Source organism: Cryptomeria japonica, chromosome 3 (genome assembly GCF_030272615.1).
Source record: "Cryptomeria japonica chromosome 3, Sugi_1.0, whole genome shotgun sequence".
Lineage (NCBI taxonomy): Eukaryota > Viridiplantae > Streptophyta > Pinopsida > Cupressales > Cupressaceae > Cryptomeria > Cryptomeria japonica.
In genome coordinates, this window is record NC_081407.1 from 153,781,265 (window position 1) to 153,802,451 (window position 21,187).

Genomic DNA, 21,187 nt, shown 5'->3' on the forward strand with positions numbered 1-21,187 from the left:
ATTTGTGTAAATGTCATAATATTGCTGTAGCACTTGTGGCACATAATGATCTAGCTCATTGATTGAATTTTCAAGGATATTGACATTGAATGAGTTATATATTGAGTATTGAATAGACATCCAACTTTTGATTCAAGACCTCGATTCTATGTTCTATTTGGTTTAGCTTTTGTTTTATTTAGGTCTAGGAAAATTTGTGTCAACCACATCCTTGAGCATACTTATGTTCATAGTTGAAAAAATTGCAGGGAAACTTGCTTGAGTTAAGTTGGGCGATTTTTTCTTGAAAATAGTGAGTTAATTGCATGAAAACTCACCAAAATCATTAAAAATTGTATGAATTTTCAGCACTGTTCCATGAGGATGCATTCCCCCCAAAAAACCCACATTCCCTATACAGGGATGTTTCTGAGACTTGGGGACTTCGGGGAAACATTCCCCCACAGCATCACCACCTCTGCCACCTCGGTTGGGGATGCTGCTGGTTTGCTTGTTATATGGTAAATGTCATTACATACTGATTGCAATCTTTAGCTTTGTGAAAACTAGTTCTCTTTCATGGGGTACTCATAGATATGTTATATTGCAGAGTTTGCCTTGAGGATTTCTATTCACTTAAATTTCTATATCAGCGCCACCCCCCCACCACTGCTCTGCTGCCGCCTCCTTGCTGTCCCCAAATTTAGGCCCCTTGGTCCCCCATCCCTGTAATCTGTCTCCGTGTCCCCACTTCCTCTTGTCAAGAAACTCCGTGGAACTATGGAATTTTGTATGGAAAATTTGTTTCATTTTTGTCCTGTGTTTGTGCCCTGTCTGCATGCTTTCTCTCCCCTTTGACAATGGTGTCTGAAACTGCTATTTGTGCTGTTCTTTATAAGTGAATTTAGCATCAACCAATGGGAAACTGCTTTCTGGCATATGCATCATATTAGGATTTGGAGTAGGTTTTGTGGGCCCTGCAAGGAGGATGTCCTATCACTTGACATATCTGAGTACTTGCGTTTTATAGTGGTGTTGGGGGAGTCAACAGCAATGGTGTTGTGCCCAAATGTATATTTTTTAAATTATGTTTTTTTTTGTTTCATGATTTATGATTATATTTTTTTCAACCTAAAACTTTTATGTTTAAATTTTATGATGCAACATTAATTGTGTTAATATTAATAATATGTACTAATACTTATAACTTTATTATTATATATCAATATTTATTACTTTATTAATACACAATTGCCTGTTAATAACATTCCCAACCAAACAGCAACGACTAGCATACCTACAGCCATGGCAGAACTTTTGACGTGTATTGAACTTCTTTTTTAATTTATGAATAGATGAAAAACCACTTTTCAGTTTTCTAAATTCACTTTTATGCATGTTTTTTAAAAGATTATTTTGACATGTTCCACCAAGTTTCTGGTACATGGGACGGGGGGGTATGTTGCCATATTTGGGGACAGCAAAGGGGACGGCTATATAAAATTATATAAAATTATAGGAAAATTTCAAAGATTCATATGATAATATTTATAATAATGTTAAGACAATTCTTTTATTTATAATCATTTTTTTGTAAATAAACATGTAATGGAAAATGATGCTTGCATTTCCATATTCATTTCTCACTTAGTTCATAGCTTAAGACCAAATTGTGTAATTCTTCAAATAATATGAAAGATATATTATAAGGAGGAAAATTTACAAATCTGTTCAAGAAAGAACTAATAAGGAGCTAGGAAAGAGGATATTGCTTAGATACTTGGTGCGACAAGAAAAAGATCTTAAATACAGCATAATAATTTATCTGGGACTCTTAATTGTTTAAAAGTAAAAGCTAAAGACCCCTAGGAGAATTACATGACCCTGATTCCTAAATTGGCATATGTAGGCAATTTAAGTTGTTGGTCTTTGATGCAGAAGCATCCATGGTGTAAGGACAATTTTTACATCTACCGAAAATAATGCTTTATTTTAATTTTCCTAGTCTAGTTGCTAATGTCTTAGTTGAATAATTTGATGTAATAAGGCCAAATATATTCATAAATATTTGGTCACGATCCTATATTTCAGCTGTAATGTAATTTGGACACATTTTAGTGGCGTTTACAAGGCAAAATATTCAAATATGCCTTTCTTGGCATGAAATTGGGAGTTACAACTTGTCATAACTACTAGAATCTTGCCTTAATGCTTAACATTCAAAAGGGGCACCCAAGAGTTAGTGGCTTTGCTTTTTCTATTTTCAGGTCCTAGGTGGAGTTATGGTGTCATAACTGACTTTTGATTTAGAATGTTGGAGGTGGGAAGGAAAGTTCTTTATGGAACATTAAATGCCATCTCCTTAGCTTTTTGGCATTTTCTCAATCTTGGAGCGTGTGGTGGGTGACCATATGCAGTCAAAATTAACATTATTTGCAATTTTCCAAAGTTAAAACTGCAACTTTTCATTTTGGGCTTGGGATTTTTTGGGTGGTATTCTACCCCTGGTTTTTGGAAAAAACCAAAGTTGTTTCCCTCTCATTTTTCTCTGGCACAGAAAAATGGTTTATGTGGTGAACTGTGGGGTTTTAAAAAAAATATTATTAAATATATGTGTACAAGATGCATTAATATTTAAGATGGATTTTTGGATTGCCATATTCATTTTGTGGGCAGTGTCGGTCTGAAATGTTCATGTTCATTCAGTCTGATTGTTTTTGCTGATAAGTGAAAATACTAGTATAATGCTTTCAAAGAGTCGGATATGGTTTTATCATCTTCTAGCATTTTATACATCAGCATCTTGTTAAGTATATACCATGAGGTTAACTTGTCTGATGATGGTTAAACCGTGTTGGCAATTCTTTATTGTCCTAGTTTATTTTGGTTATGGTGACGCTACAGATGTAACTATGTTCATGCTTGACCTTTTAGATGGATGATTTTAGTCTTTTCTCTCATTGGTTGTGTTTTATTTTCTCTGTCTTGGAAAGGTTGCCTTTTTAATGATGTATTACTTTTTCAACCTATTATCCTATGAACATGTAGGTTGAGGGGGTCCTTCTTAGAGCTGCAGATGAACTTCAAGCACTTCAGGAAGAGCGTAGGGTATGAACTTGCTGGAAAGTTGGCTCTTACATATTTTTAAGCAGTATTACATAAAACAAAAGTGCTTTTATGTTAAAGTAAAACTGGTTGGGCAACTTAAATTTTATGGCACTTGCAGAAAATAGATCCGAAGACAGCAGAAGCATTGGATCACTTCCTAGTAAACTTGAATTTATGTGCAACAGGAAAGAAACCCTTCACGTTCATAGTTGATGATCCGGCTGGAAACAGTTTCATTGAGAACCCGTAAGTTCTTTTTTTATACTTGAAAATTTGAAATGCTCATGTTATTGGATAAATGGAAAACTATTCTTCTAGTCTGAGACGTGGTAATTTGTTTTAATTTGAAGGTGTGTGCAAGTTGGCATGCACATCTTCCATGACTTTAAATTGACAAGATGCTTAATTGGAAACTTCCATAGGAACTTATAGTGTACTTGTCAATAACATTTTATAGTCATTAACAAAGACAGTCTGATAAATTCATTTGCAATCCTATAAAAAGTTTAATCCAGATTTAGTGTCATGGAATAATAATCTCTATGATATTTTAATATGAGTTCTGACCAGGTTACAATTTTACCGCACCACTTACGTTAGGAATAGTAGACATTAATTTATGAGCATCAGTAAACTATTTTAAGCATTAACTAAGTGGTTGTATAATTTACAGGCAATTTTCCTCTAAGAAACCTAGGTGAGTAGTTTTAAATTTTAATAGTTCCAGTAGGGTCTTACATCTCTTCATTAATCTATTAAGTGAATTTCACTTTTATCTCTTAGTAATGTAGTTAAGCTGGACTTTCTTGTTCCTTACATTGTTATTTGCTTTTGTGTTTTCCTGGCTTGTAGCATATATTTCTGCACTAATTGAATTAATGTTGTCTGCACAGTGCATAACATGCACCCAAAATGAATATGACAAAATAGATTTTAATGCAAATATCTACAAGTTATTTGAAATATTTTCTAATTTTAGTTTGTCCTTTATATGTAGATTTGCTCCATCTCCAGATCCATTACTTTCTGTAAATTTCTATAACCGTACTTCTGAGCAACAAGAAGCTCTAGGATTTCTACCCGATAATGAGCAAGTAGCTGCTGAAAAATCTATGGACCAGACTTCCCCTACTAGCAAGGAAAGAATTAGATATGTACCTGCAGGAACAAGAAGAGAACCACATGGTTCTGTTGGGGCACTGGCAGCGCACCGAGCTATTGCTCAGGGTAATAGTGATGAGGTTGCTGCAGCGCTCTTTAAATATTCAACCCCTGAGGAGGTACTTATAATGGGTTTTTTGAGCAGTTTTTTTACTTATTTGTGGAAGTATACCAAACATGATATATCCTTCTTATCAGGTAATGAATTTTCCAGCAACTTGTGGAGCGTGTGCAGCAAAATGCGAAACTCGAATGTTTGTCACTAGTATCCTTTTGTAATGATGGAAAATAAATGGCTCAGTTTTTTCCAAAAACATGAGGTAACTTTGTTTGTTTTTAATTTTTAGAGCTTAAAATTGCTATCTAGATATGTTTGTGAGTTACCTTGAGTATCTTTTTCTTGCTATTAATGAACACATCATCAAAGATTTCCCTCGCGTCCTCCTTCCCATCTGTTCTTTTGCAATATAGAGACTCAAATCAATGACTACTCACAAATATCTGCTTGAGAAAAGGTAGTGCACCTACATACTTTGCAATGTGATGAAGTGAATGCAAATCATGACCCCCAATTGTGTTAGTTTCTTTCCTTTGGTGTGCACTCTTATCAAGCGTTTGCCCTCTCGGGTAAATGGTTAAATGCAGAAAGTAAATGCATAGAACATAATGGAAATATATTAAATAACCACCCTTTGTATTAATTCCACAGTCCATGTACAATAAGTGCTTATAACATTACATCTAACACGACTAACATGATCATACTTCGAAGAAAAGGTACACAGTCCATGTTGGCTGGTACCCGCTGGTGCGGATGTTGTGGCCTGCTCCGTGAACAGCACCTGGTTCATTTGCGTACTTCGGGTTTTCATGTTGTATGGGCACTCCTTGGTGGAGTGTCCCATCACTTGGCAAATCTCGCAGAATGCCTTCTTTTGGCAAGTACCCTTTGTGTGCCCTTCCTCTTTGCACTCAGTGCACCATATGTCCCCTTCGTTCCGACCAGTGCTTCTCATTATTTTGAATTCCTTTCTCATTTGCTCCATGTCTTTCTGGAGTGCTTGCACCCGTTTGCCAACCTCGTCGTCACTGCTGCTTTCCTGTGAAGAGTCATCGTCCTCGGATGAGGATTTATTACTTTTCTTCTTCTTTGATGTTTTGTGTTCGCTCTCCAGGTCCATCACCCTATTATAAGCGTCGTCATATGACGTTGGGGGTACAATTTTCATCTTCCTCTGTAGGGAGGATTTCAACCTTTCAACGAACCATCGTTTCTTCAATCCATCTGCGGGTTGGCTTTCCATTTTACCCAAGAGTTCTTTCAGCCTCCAACTGTATGCCCGTACTGTCTCCCTGGTACCTTGTTTGGTACTGTATATCTCCGTTACAATTTCATTGTCATCACGGAGCAACCGAAACTTCCCCGTGAATTCCTTCTGTAGATTGGCCCACGTGGCCACTTTTTGCTTGTCCACATCGGATTACCAATCTATGGCAACTTCTCGTAACGTGGCTGGGAACTGCTATACCCAGTCATCCTGGTCTGTTACTCTATTGGCGGACCAAATGGTTTCGCATGTACGGCAGTGCCGTAAGGGGTCTTCCTTGCCCTCCCCTGTGAACTTTCGCAATTTTTGTTTACTCGCCATCCCACCGTTGGGTCTCGCTCCTCTAATTCCTCGTGTGCTTGTACCTAGCGATCCTCCGCCTCCTGCAACTGAACCTCCACTTGTGGGTCCTCCGGAAAAAGTTGCTGACACCGAACCGAACAAATTGCCTCTCGTACGGTACCCTTGTGCTCCCTCGACACCTTCGGTCGTACCGTCACCTTCCGCTGTCTCCCTCCGGTTGTCCTCCGAAATGGACAAATTCTTTAGCAAGTCTCTGGTAGCGTCGATTAGGTTTAGACTTCGCCTTGTTTGTTCCACCAACTCTTCCCGACTTCTTACCCTACGGTGGTATTCTGGCGAACTGTAGAGTTCTCCTTCGGCACCCTCTGTGACTCCTTCTCTGTTCCCTTCGGGCAACCCTACGACAGTGTAATTCTCTCCGTCTATCTTTGCCTCCGCAACCTCCGTGATACCTCCTGGGTTCCCTTTGGGCAACCCCTCGGCCGGTCGTCCCTCGGCAAGCTGCCTTAGCCTACGCCTTCGTTCTATCTGCTGTCTGAGATTCAACGTGGTTTGTGCCACTTCCCATTCGTCACTCTGTATCTTTTTATTTTTGTCCTTATTTAGTCTATTGGGCATAAGTCACTTCCATACACAGCAAACACACGCCATGTACACAAAAAAACTTTTATTATTTTTATTTTTATTTTGCCTTTCGGCCACAATTTATATCAGCAGTGTGTTGGGATTATTACAAGGTTCAATTTCCCTTTCGCCTCTTGCGATCACGCTCTGCGTCCCACGACGATTGTTCCCTTTGCGCGTTGTCGGCCTCTGGGTAAATCTCACCGATGGTTAGGCCCGTTGTGTCCGTGCGCCATCCGTGTCTTCCGTTCCCAAGTTCGTCTAGGCAACGGTGCCAAATGTTTGCCCTCTCGGGTAAACGGTTAAATGCAGAAAGTAAATGCACAGAACATAATGGAAATATATTAAATAACCACCCTCTGTATTAATTCCACAGTCCATGTACAATAAGTACTTATAACATTACATTTGACACGACTAACATGATCATACTTCGAAGAAAAGGTACACAATATATAATACCCGAAGGGGTGCGACACAACCGTCACGACTCCAACTACCTACCCGTCAGCTAACTAACTGACCGCCGTAAGTCATTATTACCGACGACAACATAAACATAATATAACAACATAACATAATGATTATTCCCGGCAACATCAAGTTAAGCACCCAACTATGATTGTAGATAACTTTTGTGATTTTTCAAGCTTCTTTCGCCACACTTTTGAACTATCCAATCTTGCAAATTGGAGGATAAATGTGAACTAGAAGACAAGCACATGCCCAAACTAAAAATAGGGAAGCTACAATGATAGGGTTGAATCACTTGGACAACTTCAAAATTTTGGATTGTAAGAACGACTAGGGTTTTGCTCATGGTAGACCTTGGAAAAACACTTCACATTTTGCATAAGAAGCAATTTGGGTCTCCATCTTGATATGTTTGAAAACACTCTAATGCTATTCTCAGGTCACAAGAAGTTTTATTGTCAAGGAGTTGTGAACAATTTTGAACTTATAATGTCATTTATACTCTTTGGACAAATTTTATGTTGTGAATGTTGGAGGAGTTTTGTTTGGGTGTTCAATGGTTGTACTCACTTGTAACGTGTTTCACCAAACACTAAGAGAGAGATATTAATTCAATTAGGGTTTCATCAAGATGCCATCAAATATTGGCCCTTGAAGTAGTTAAGACCATTGACTTTAGCCAAATGAATAAGATTTCAAAGAGAGGTAATTTTGATGCCATGATCCACCTCTATTGTATTCTAGTGCCTTATTGTAGTTTGTCCCCAAAATTATAGGAACTTTTATTGGTACAAAATGAGAGATTAGTGTTAAATATTTTGAGACGGTAACCGTTGTCTCTAGTTGGAGCCCTTATAGTGCACTTTCTGTCTCAAACAAAGAGATAGATGGGTCCCTTGTCTTTGTATTGATTAAAGATATCTAAATCAAAAGACAATAAAAAATGAATTTCCAATGCCCATAGTCTCAGACACTATGCCACAATGTTTGTATTCATGCTCGAGTTCAACAATGATAAATTTTGGGTTAAATTCAATAATGATGAAGTTAAAAAAATTAGTGATCAAATTTGCCTTACATAAATAAATTGTTAAAAAATTTAAATTAGTGATTCAATTTACCTAATATAAATAAACTATCAATATAATTAAATACTTGAAATATGTTAAATTATATATTAGCGCTTTTTTTTGCTCGATAAACTGCATAGCAAGAAGTATTTATATTAAACTCAAGAAAATTAGAGAGTATGCAAAGCTCTAAATCAAAAACAGCACAGGTTCTCTTGCTGTTGACATGTTATTACCAAAAAAGGAACTCCCAAATCTATTGCCATCGGAGCCCAGATCTAGACTTGACAGAAGCAAATCAACATATTACAGTGAATATGCAACACATAACAAAACCCCAATATGAGTCAAAATTTAAAAACAGGGCATCCAAAAATTATCAAAAAATCGGTAGTAAACACCGTACTAATTATAGATTAGCTATTAATATTAAAATAATATTAATATCTATTTTATAATGGTCATCTCTTCTATTCTTAGTGGTCATCTTAGTTGTCAATTTATTTAGCTATTTAGTCGACTTATTTAGCTTTTTAGCTTTTTTAGTGCGTTAAGTGAAACTATTGCTTCTTTTATAAGAACACATAGTTTACTTTTTAGTTTTAAGCTTGTTAGCTTTATTTAGCATTTAAAGCTTTTTTAAGCTTTAGATTAATGGTTTGTTCTTTTGAGAACACCTTCTTGTAATTCCTTTATATACACTTGTATGTTCATAATTAATATCATCTGATTATTTTGAGCAATCAATTTTTCATGGTATCAGAGCATGATTTAAATTTTTTTTGGAAAATTTATAATTCTTATTGAAATTTTTCTGAAGTTTTTTTTCTTGTGCGAATTGAACCCAAGAGATTTAAAAAAAAAAAAATTCTTTCTGTTGGGTAGATTTTTGTGCTAGGATTTCACGGATTTTTGGAGGATTCAGAATTTTTATTTGTAGGGTTCGTGTAATTTTTACAAAGGTTTTCACGCTTGTAAAAAATCGCGATTGTAAAAATTGCGGCGACTTTGTGTAGGGTTTTTATTGGGTCGTGCGTATTTTGTGCCTATTTTCCAGCGTTTACTGCCTGATTTTTTGAGTTTACAGCGCGATTTTTTGAAGCGGCTACGTCAGTATTTTCGCGTGCTTTCTAGGCGACGCAATTTTAAAATCGCAATTTTTCGCAGTTTTCAGCACTGTTTATTTGTCGGTTTTTCAATAGATTGCGCGGATTTTTTTGTGCCTTCTAGTTGGTGTGCAAACTTCTCATAATTTTTTTGTGATCGCGATTTTCGTGGGTTTAATATTCGCATTTTTTGGTCTGCAGCGCCTAGGGTTTCACCCTCATATCAGCGCGATTTTCTTTGAAATTCGTGGGCTTGTTCCAACATTATAGGGTTTTACCCCAATTTTTTTTATTAAAGTCTTTTTAAAAAAAAAGCATATTATTTCCTTCAGGAAATTTATTATTATTTTCTAATTTTTTTCGAAATATTCTCAAGGTTCAAATTTGCAAAAAATTTTGATTTCAGGATTTTTCAGCAAACCTCAAAATTCGTGCATGGGATTCGTGCCTTGAATTCCGTTCCAAGGTTTCAGATTCATTTTTGTAGTTATTTCTATTCTGATTTTTTAATCAGATTCTTCTATCTCCTGACTTCACTAGGTTGACTTCATTCAACCTTGGTTTCCGTGATGGCATCTTTGACCAACATCATGCTGGAACACAGTTAGTTCAACGGCCGCAACTACAACACTTGGAAACAACACATGTTAATGATATTTGAATATCGTTGCCTTGATCAGATTGTTCTTGACAAGGTTCCTCATCCTAAAACTGTAGGTCCAAATTAGGATAAATTTGATGAACGTACTCAAGAGGCTGTCATGCTCATCAAGTTGTCCATCGTAGATGATCAGCTTCCTTAGGTGCCTTCAAGTAAAACAACTAAAGAGATCTGGACTCTCTTGAAGGATCTTCATGAAACATCCGACAAGAGCCGAGCTTTCTTTTTGAAGAATATGCTTTTTTCTATCATGATGGATGAGAAGACATCTATCCAGGCACATATTATGAAGATCAAGGACATCCATGACCAGTTGCAAGCTATTGGTCGCACCATGGCTGAAGAGGATATGGTAGGGATCACGTTGAAAAGCCTTTCCAAATCCTATGAGCATTTCATTGTACACTCGATATCACTTTACTAGTGTTGATCTGAAGTTTCCTGATCTCTGCACCAAACTTCTTCAGCAAGATTGATGGAAGCAGCAGTCTGGAAGCAACGCTAGTTTGTCCATTGAACATGCCTTCACAACAAAGTTTTGGATAAGAACAAGGGTAAAGCTCAGTCCTTCCAGCAGAAGGGTCAAGGTCACTCACTTGTCTTCGAAGAAGAAGTGTAACTACTATCACCAGTTTGGCCATATAAAGAAAGACTGTAGGAAATTGTTGGCATTTGTGCTATCTAAATTGGGAGGGTCTTAGGAATAAGAGCAGGCTCATGTTGTAGAGCATTCTGAAGAGGAGTCAGCCTTCTATGCTTTGTGACAAGCAAATTTCCTGTTTGGTAGGTTTTCACGATTTTTACCTTAAAAATTGTTTGAGGGTTTTCTCAATTTTTACCTAAAAAATTGTCTGAAGGTTTTCACGATTTTTCCCTCAAAAAAAATTGTTTGTAGGGTTTTCACGATCTTTTCGTAAAAAATTGTCTGTTCTCATGATTTTTCCCTTAAAAATTGTTGGTAGGTTTTCACAAATTTTTCCTCAAAAATTGTTGGTATTTTTGATTTTTTCCTCAAAAATCATCTGGAATAAGCAAAGTTCACGTGGGATTTTGTGATTCGCGAAGTTCTTAGGGTTTGACAGTTTTTTCCACAAAAAGCGTGCTTTGTTTCAGTCAGTTTTGGGTCGCACTACCAGGGTGAACATCTGCAACCTATTGGCATATTGTTGGCATAATTGATGGAGATGATGATGAGAAGAGAAGATGATCGGTAAAGTTGATTAGGTATATGTAAAGTTGATCAGGTATATGATGTCAAGATGGAGATTGTTGGCTTGATGATGATGATTGTTGTAAGTTGTTTGATGACTTTATTTGTGTTGTCATTGATGGCAACCATGTTGGTTTAGTCATCTAAGTCATCTAGACCTATCGGTATAGCCTAACCGGTAGTGGAACCGGTTGACAGCAAGGTAAGCAAGAATAGAGCGATGAATAGAAGAGTGGTACGGACGATTGGTGAAGAGTTAGGTGTTGCGTTTTGGAACATATGTTTATGACATTGGCATGAGTCTGTGATTGAAACCGCATCAATAGATTTGATGTATTGAGTGAGTTATGATTGATTGTCATGAACTCAGTGAAGAAGAATGAATATCGATGATAGATCTTTGACCGGTGATGATTTATGGTTTAGTGGTGTATCTTATCATGTTCATAACTTAGTGATGACGTGTCAGAATTCGTGTGTAATAAATAATAAGATGATGTTTGAGCGCGTACAAGGATCGGATTTCTTGGGAAATAACGAAGTGCTTAGCAGAATGTGACAAGGGTTTGATTGCTTATTAAATCGATGTGCGGTGATCATTCAATGGTGGAAATTGTCTAGAAATTTGTGGTAATGATCTGTAATGATCTATAATGTAATCTTGTTGATGTAATTTGGGCTTGTAGCTGCCCTAACTGTAAAATGTATTTAGGGCTAGTTTGAGAAGGGTTTTAGTGTCGGTGGTTTTGAGAAGAAGGTATTTGCCGATCCTGATTGAGGTGTCTGCATGTGTGTAGCAGAGTTGAGCTGAAAAGGATTTGTACTAGCAAGCAAGGAAGTGCTGTGATCAAATCATTTACCCTATTGTTTCCTAACAGTTGCAGCAGATTGAAATCCCTTAACCGGGTAGACTTTAACAGGTCTTATTTGTAAATCCCTTTACCGGGTGGCTCATTAACTTGAGTTTAAAATCCTCTAGCAAGGTTACTCCTAACAGGGTAGAGCTCCTAAGAGAGCTAAGGTGAAATCCCTTGACCGGGTGACTCCTAACAGGGTTTGCCCTTAACAGGGCATGTTGTAAAGCTCCTAACCGGGCTAGGCCTTTAACTGGGCGCATTCCAAAAGAGTGCAAATATTTTGTGGGTGCTAATTCCCACCGTGTTTTTTCCCATTTGGGTTTCCACGTGAAAATCTCTGTGTTCATATGGTGATTGCATTGTTAATGTGTGCGTTTGATATCTTTACTTGGTTTGCATTTTAATGAACACTTGAGTAAATTGTTTGGTGAATCAGTTTTGAGTAGTTACCGGTACTGGTTTTTGAAGTATTGCAGAATTGTTTAACTACTGATTCACCCCCCCTTTCATTAGTTACCACATCCTCATAATAACAACTTCCCCCCCCTCTCAGTAGTTACCGGATCCTCATAATAACATACCAATTGTTATTATGAGGATGCGGTAACTACTGAGAGGGGGGGCGAGCGGTGAATCAGTAGTTAAACAAATCTGCAATACTTCAAAAACCAGTATTGGTAACTACTCAAAACTGATTTACCAAACCATTTACTAAAGTGTTCATTAAAATGCAAACCAAGTAAAGATATCAAATGCACACATTAACAATGTAATCACCATATGAACACAGAGATTTTTCACGTGGAAACCCAAATGGGAAAAACCATGGTAGGAAGTACTAAGTAGCACCCACAAAATATTGCATTCTTTTGGAATGCGCCTGATTAAAAACCTAGCCCGGTTAGGAGCTTTACAATATGCCAGGGTTAAGAGCAGACCCTGTTAGAAGTCACCCAATCAAGGGATTTCACCTTAGCTCTGTTAGGAGCTCTACCTTGTTAGGAGTAACCTTGCTAGAGGATTTTAAACTCAAGTTAATGAGCCACCCGGTGAAGGGATTTACAAATAAGACCTGTTAAAGTCTACCCGGTTAAGGGATTTCAATCTGTTGCAACTGTTAGGAAACAACAGGATAAATGATTTGATCACAACATTTCCTTGCTTGCTAGTACACATCCTTTTCAACTCAACTCTGCTACACACATGCAGACACCTCAATCTGGATCGACAAATAGCTTCTTCTCAAAACCACTGACACTAAAACCCTTCTTAAACTAGCCCTAAATACATTTTTACAGTTAGGGCGGCTACAAGCCCAAATTACATCAACAAGATTACATTACAGATCATTACAGATTATTACAACAAATTTCTAGACAATTTCCACCGATGAATGATCACCGCACATCGATTTGATAAGCAATCAAACCCTTATCACATTCTGCTAAGCACTTTGTTGTTTCCCAAGAAATCCGATCTTTGTACGACTCAAATATTATTTTATCATTACACGGATTTTGACACGTCATCACTAAGTTATGAAAATGATAAGATCCACCACCAAATCATAAATCATAACCGGTCAAAGATCTATCACCGGTATTCATTCTTCTTCACTAAGTTCATGACAGTCAATCATAACTCATTCAATACATAGAATCTACTGATGCGGTTTCAATCACAGACTCATGCCAATGCCATAAACATATGTTCCAAACCGCAACACCTAACTCTTCACCAATCGTCCGTACTAGTCTTCTGATCATCGCATTGTTCCTACTTACCTTGTTGTCAATCGGTACCACTACTGGCTAGGCTATACCGATAGGTCTAGATGACTTAGATGACTCAACAAACATGGTTGCCATCAATGACAACACAAATAAAGTCATCAAACAACTTACAACAATCATCATCACCATCATCAAGCCAACAATCTCCATCTTGACATCATATACCTGATCAGCTTTACCGGTCATCTTCTCATCTCATCATCATCTCCATCAGTTATGCGAACAATATGCCAATAATCTTCGCCTTTGGCATTGATGGCAACACCAAGATAGCAATACCAAAAGCTCATCAAAAGCTTGTCATGCAAGACTCGAAAGCTCACCATACATAATTGTTAGAGTTCCTGTTATGACTGCTGTACACTTGTTCTGCTCTTTCTGCTCTTCACTGATCTTCTCCTCCTGTATTACTTTTCTTCTCCTTCTTTACTTTGCTTGTACCCCTATCAATGTTCTTCTCCCTTGTTGCTTTTCTTCTCCCCCTTTGACAACAATGCCAAAGGTGCAACGTGTCAAATTCATCTTCTGCTGCAATGTTTCTCTTCATCTCTGTTGCACTTATTTTCTTCATCTTAGCTGCTCCCCCTGAGGAGTAGCCCTCTTCTCATCAATCCACAGTGAAAGATCTTCAATGAGTCCACTGGATTGATGCTTCAACACCATCTTAGTTGACCTTCGGTAGGGGTATAACCCCTAGTTTGCCTCTGAGATATTCAAAGGTAGCCTTAGGCAATGGCTTAGTAAAGATATCAGCCAACTGCTCCTTGCTTGACACATGATCCATCCTGACTTGTTTTTCCTGCACTCTCTCCCTCAGAAGATGATACTTCAATTCAATATGTTTTGTTCTAGCATGCAGTATAGGGTTCTTTGAAATATTTATTGCACTTGTATTATCACAATATATGACCACCGGTTCTGTCATAGTCTGCTTAAATCCTTCCAATACATGCCTTATCCATATTGCTTGAGTACAGTTCATAGATGCAGCCACATACTCTGCTTTTGCTGTAGACTGAGAAATACAACTTTGTTTCTTACTGGTCTAGGATACCAATGTTCAACCTAGAAAAAATGTGCCACCGGTTGTGCTCTTCTTGTCTTCTACATTACCTGCCCAATCAGCATCTGTGAACACCTTCAAAGAGAAGTTTCCTTTGTATGGATACCATAATCCATAATCAATAGTTCCTCTAAGATACCTGAAAATTCTCTTTATTGCCACCAAATGAGTCTCTTTAGGGATTTTCTGAAATCTAGCCACTATACCAATTGCATGAGCAATATCCGGTCTGCTATGAACAACATAGTGCAATTTTTCAATCATAGATTTCTACTCAGATTCATCCACTGGATCTGAATCATCTTCCTTTGATAATCTGCAACTTGTAACCATAGGGGTTCCAACTGGTTTACAGTCTTCCATTCCAAAGGTTTTCAATACCTCCTTCACATATTTCGACTGACTGATAAAGATTCCACCGTTCATTTGCTGAACCTGCAAACCAATGAAAAATTTGATCTCACCTATCGGACACATTTCAAATTCCTTTTTCACCTCTTCTGCAAAAGTTAGACTCATGTCATCATCTCCTCCAAATATGATATCATCTACAAATACTTTTGCAATTAGTAACTTGTCTCCTTCTGTCTTCAAGTAAATGTTGGTGTCCTCACTGGTTCTTTGAAATCCAATCTTTATCAGGTGTGAATGGAGTCTTTCAAACCATGCCCTTGGAGCTTGCTCACCTGCAACCGTGGTATCTTGTAGTCTGTTTTGGAGTGGTTGGAGCAAATAGTGCTCAGTACTCTTTTGCAAAAGGGTTTGCCGATTTGTCCTCAATCTCATGGTTTCAGGCTTAAGTAATTCATGTATGCCAGATCTCTAATTCGTGTGTGAGGATAACATCAGCTTGGATAGCTTCTAGTACTTTTGGTCATTTGCATTCTGTAGATCCTGGGAGGGTCTCTGTAGCAGCAAAGTGTTCTTTGCATTTGTGATCAAAAGACCTGCAGTGTCTTTTGTAGAGTATTGAGTACGATAACCATTAGGGAGGGTATTAAAATAATATTAATATCTATTGTATAATGGTCATCTCTTCTATTCTTAGTGGTCATCTTAGTTGTCGACTTATTTAGCTTTTTAGCTTTTTAGTCGACTTATTTAGCTTTTTAGCTTTTTCATTGCATTAAGTGAAACTATTGTTTCTTTTATAAGAACGCATAGTTTACTTTTTAGTTTTAATCTTTTTAGCTTTATTTAGCATTTTAAGCTTTAGATTAATGGTTTGTTCTTTTTAGAACACCGTCTTGTAATTCCTTTATATACGCTTGTATATTCGTAATTAAGATCATCCGATTATTTTGAGCAAATAAATATAGAGTTTAATTTAAATATTTGAATATTTGAAATATGTAGCTGTTAATGCTTAAAATTTGCACCTTGTTGAACTAATGAGTTCAACAACTTTGCATAACATTGGAACTCATCTCTACGTGTGGGAAATGCATCAATTGAAATGAGACCTCCGGAATCTAGGCCGGTTCCTATTTGATTAATCGCCTATTTTCTCTTCTAACAACTGAAAACTTGGTAGGAAAAGGGAAGAGAAAAGAAAAAAAAAAAAAATAAACTAAGTAACTAGGTGATTCACCAAACTTTGAGGGAAACTAAAATGATAATGACAGGTTTCTAATTTGCAAAAAACTCTATTTCAGTGGGTAAACACTTTTGTTCTATATAGGCCTGCATAAATGTTTCACAGGAAGGTCCTAAACTGAGCAATCAAGGAAAAGATATTTTCACATAAAAGCTCTGTGTTCTTGTGGACACAACCTGCAACCTGCAAACAAAATACACTCCTACAACTAGGCTCTTGATGAGACAAAATAACAACGAATAATACAATTCACTGGTTACCTCTATCAATCATGCTATGAACACAAAGATACAGAAAGAAAAGTAGGCTTAAAAAAAAACTTAATAAAACCTTGCTCCAAAAGATGCTGTCATCATATATTCAGTCTCCAGGATTGAGTTACAAAAAATATACAAGAAAATATGCTAAGCACAAAATGTTGTCACAAGAGCCTTCTCTGCATAATCAGAACTGAGAGCTTCCAAAAAAAGTGATTACAATATTTATGCTTTTCTCTCAAAGAAATGCATGAAAATAGGAACTGAATCCTTGGGTCGGATTCAACTGAAAAGCCTATTTTTCAGGCACTAGAAATGCTCCAAAAAGCTATGTGTGGAATGAAAAAGTCCTTCCCAGTCATAAACAACTGGACAACTCATCAAAACCTCCCTTAAAACACTCAAAATGCTCATAAAAGGCCCTCAACAACCTGGAAAAAGTCCAAATCCGAGTTCCTAAAGTTTTGCGAAGAAAAAGTCTTCTTTCCCCCAAAATAGCTCTCAACACTTACTTGATAACTAAGTCTTTAAGACTTAGTCATTTCTTCATTTAAGTCTTTAACTAAGTCCTCAAGACTTAGTCATTTCAACTTGCTTTTCTAGAATATTAATGTTCAGCTATGATTTATAATGCTATCATAGCTAAAATTAATTTACATGAAAATATAAAGCAAGAAAATAAAAGTAATTCTGGAAATTTTGTTAGCATTTTGCTCTTTAACTAAATTTAAACATGTGTAAAAATTTAGTAACAGTAATTTTTATTATAATTATTAAATATCTAATAATTTGAACTAGAAGTCTAGATTAATTTTTAAATATTTAAAACAATTTTTTTAATATATTAATAATTGAATGTTAAAATAATAATATTTAAAAATATTTGTTATTACAATGAATGCATAAAATATATTATTTGGTATTGAGTATATATTAGCTATTAAATATATAATTAAAATACTAAAATAAAAATAAATTTAAGAGTTTAATTTACATATTTGAAATATGTTTATTATAATTATTAAATATCTAATAATTAGGACTAGAAGTCTAGATTAATTTTTAAATATTTAAAACAATTATTGTAATATATTAATAATTGAATGTTTAAATAATATATATTTTTTTTTTTTGGTCGGTAATAATAAATTATTTTATTATATAAAAACTGTCATACATCATCAAAATTTCAGGCTTTCATATGTCCAGTTAGCCTGATATTTAACTTATAAACCTGCAAGAGCCTCGCACTTCGGGCATTTACAACCATAACACCATCAAAATAACAAAAAACCACCCATCAAGTCATCTCCCCCGAAACCCATAGGATGATATATAATCCTATTACAGATATCTAAATCTACTAAACAGACCCTTAACGGGTTTACATCGATAATGTTGCTCTTATAATCCCTGTTTGAACTAGACAAACAACATTCATTACTTAACAAAAATTAACACCCACCAAGCCCTTCGCCATCATCAATCTCTAGTCGGGAAACCGCTGAGATTCATCTGCTGCAGTCCATTGCCTTGGAATATCCTTCGCTTCCTCAAACCTCTGCGCTTTCCTTTGGGGGAAGCCTTTGGCCATGCTCTGACCAAGTTGTTTTCTTCCACCTCATGCTGCTGAATCAACTTCTTCAGGTTCTCCCATGCTCCCGTCCTTTCCAGCACATAGCCTTCCTTATCTGCCTTCCCTATCCAGCGAACAAAGGGAACTAGTCCAAATTCTTCAGCGTCTTTAGCCTCTGTAAACCCTTCCGAGTAATCAAAACCTACCCTGGGCACTGCCCATTCCAGGATGGAATCGAGCCCTTCCAGCATAGCATCATCAAAAATTGATGTTGCAACCCATTTCACTGTGTCAATGTCTTCTCCAAGTTATAATCCCCATGCTATTACCGTTGAAATGATATCCAAGTTTACCTTCCAACGTGCCACATTCTCCATAAAAAATGGGCCGACCACCTTCAACACAGTGTTTATCATTTCCTCCTCTTTAAAACGGAGGAGCCCAGCCATTCTATCCTTGCTCACCGCCCCTTTAAATCCTTTTTGCTGTTTTTTAGTAGTGACTGTAAACGTCGCTTCCATGGTGGCAGCTCCTCCTAACCCTTTTATCTTCACAGCTCTCTCTACTCTGGCAATCTGTCCCTAAATTATTTCTCCACAGTCGCTGCAAACATTACATCTTTTGAAGTAACCCCGCAATTACCCTATTTATGAGCTTGGCGTGTTAACCATCTAATAATGCATTCACACGTTTCTTCAAAAGCCCTTGTCAGCAACGTTTAATCTCCATTTACGCAATCCGAACACTGATGTTATTTTATGCGTGTCGATGGGTCGCTCATCATTATTAATGCAACTTTCACGATTTGCCGCCGTTTTAAGCTTCCTTTATTTGTTTTCATTGAGATTGCAGGGCTTCCCTCGTGCGAACTTTCTCTTCAGCCGATCCATTCACCGCGTCCCATATGAATATGACGTCATCCTGCTTGATATCACTCCTTCCGCTCCCTCTCTCCAATCATTAACTAGTCATCTCTCCAAAAAGTGATAATTCCTGAAAGCCTTCCAATTTCAACATTCCTTCAGCATCAAAAGACAATGCCCATTTGGATAGACTGTTCGTGGTTTGATTACCCGTCCTTCTAATATGACTGATTTTGAATTCTTCAAAAAAGTTAATTTCGTCTAATATTATTGTTAAGAGGCCTTGGAGATGCCAAGCACTTATTTCCGTATTCATAATAGCTTGAATTATGATTAAGGAATCTCCTTCTAAATGCAGTTTTCTAACCCCTTCTTTTTTTGCTAATTCTATACCCAGTATGGCCGCTTGGGCTTCTGCCTCATTGTTGGTGCTTTTCCGAAGTCTTTTAGCTCCATACTTTAAAAGATTTCCATTGTCATCTCATAATGCAAATCCGGCCCCTGCTAACTGCCCTGATTGTTGTGCTGCTCCATCAAAATTTACTTTTCCCATCCCTTCTCAGATGGTTTCCATTGGACCTTTTCTAAGTTTCCCTCACTTCTCTTATAATTTGATGTTGCACCATGTCTGATTTTGATTCCTGGCCATGCTTTTTGAATAATTCTGTCCATGGAAGAAAAGGAGTTGGATAATGAGGAGGATTGTGAAGCTGTTGATCCCACCACCTCTTCAATAGCTCTGTTGATCCTTGATAACAATCTTCTCTCATCTTCTATTTTGTCTTGAAATATTCGACGATTTCTTTCCTTCCAAATCTCCCAAACAACTATAGATGGGCTAACTTTCCAAACACATGAGGGTTGACCTCCTTGTTTGTTTTGGCCAGCTCTCAAAGACCTCTTTTAATGAGCATTGGAGCGGCCCTTGCCAATTTAACTTCCTCTGAAGTTCGGACCAGCATTTTTGAGCAACTTCACAGGTTAAGAGCAAATGATCCACTGATTCTTCTGCCTGATTACACATAACACACTTTGAAGGTCCCTCCAAGTCGAGCCTCTTCCTTCTTTCCCCTGTTAGGATTCTGCCTTTTGTCGCCAACCATGCAAAAGCACTTGCTTTTGGGAGGCATTCTTTGCTCCAGAAAAGGGTCCATGTTTTTGAAGGAGCCTCCTCCCTCCCTTCTATCAATTGATATCCTAGTTTGACTGAATACTTACCATCCTTAGCCCCACACCAAATCATCTTATCTTCCATACTTGTGAGAAAAACCTTCCTTTGATTCAACACATTCTTTAGTCTTTGTTGCTCCTGAGCAGATAAGCCGGTTGAGGATAAATCTTTCCAATGCCATTCTTGTCCCAGGTCACCCTCAGAGCTCTGCATGTAGTCCTTTACTTTATCTCCCCATATCTGCAATAACACTTCCTTTGCCACTGAGAAATCATCTAGCTCTCTCAGAGCCGGTAGTCTTGCCCAAGAATCCTCCCAGAATTTGGCCGTAGCCCCATTCCCAATCTGCCATGTAAGATGATCTGTTACAACCTTGCGACTCTCCAAGATGAAGTTCCAAATTGCTGACCCTTTGGGAGGGTTTCGAGTCGTGAAGATTCTGTGGTCATCTGCTGAATCGAGATACTTTGCTCTCAGCACTTTAACCCACATCTGATTTGAGTTTGAGTAAATATTCCAGACCAGTTTGGCTCCTAGAGCGCTGTTCATTTTTTGCCAGTCCCTCAGACCAGCCCCATCTCTTTCCTTGGCTTGACAAATTTTATCCCACGCCAAAAGTGGGATTTTATCTTGATCATTTGCCCCATTCCAAAAAATTTTTCTCATCTTTTGTTGAATTGAGCTGATGACCTTTTTTGGAATTTTAAGGCACATCATGGAGTAAATAGGGATGGTTGACACAACTGATTCTAACATTAAAATTCTGCCCGCAGAAGTTAGCCATCTGCTTTTCCACCCTTCCATTTTATTAAAGCAGCTATCTATAAGTTTCTTCCACAACTTCGACCTGTTTGCTCCGCCAAAGAAGGGTATTCCTAAATATCTGCCCGGTAAGGATCCCACTCTCATTCCCAAGAGTCTGCATATTTCCCTTTGCTTGCCGGGTTTGCAGTTAAAGAAAAAAATCTCTGATTTGTGCCAATTGA

General features: G+C 37.3%; 1 protein-coding gene across 1 annotated transcript in view; it reads left to right on the forward strand.

Annotated features, from left to right (window-relative positions):
- The window catches only part of LOC131043894 (uncharacterized), a 182,704-nt gene that overhangs the window by 49,728 nt on the left and 111,789 nt on the right, over positions 1 to 21,187 (forward strand). The window contains exons 7-10 of the mRNA XM_057977124.2: positions 3,028 to 3,087; positions 3,206 to 3,333; positions 4,085 to 4,367; positions 4,447 to 4,513. Of these exons, the coding sequence (XP_057833107.2) occupies positions 3,028 to 3,087; positions 3,206 to 3,333; positions 4,085 to 4,367; positions 4,447 to 4,513 (538 nt within the window). The remainder of the gene's footprint in view (positions 1 to 3,027; positions 3,088 to 3,205; positions 3,334 to 4,084; positions 4,368 to 4,446; positions 4,514 to 21,187) is intronic.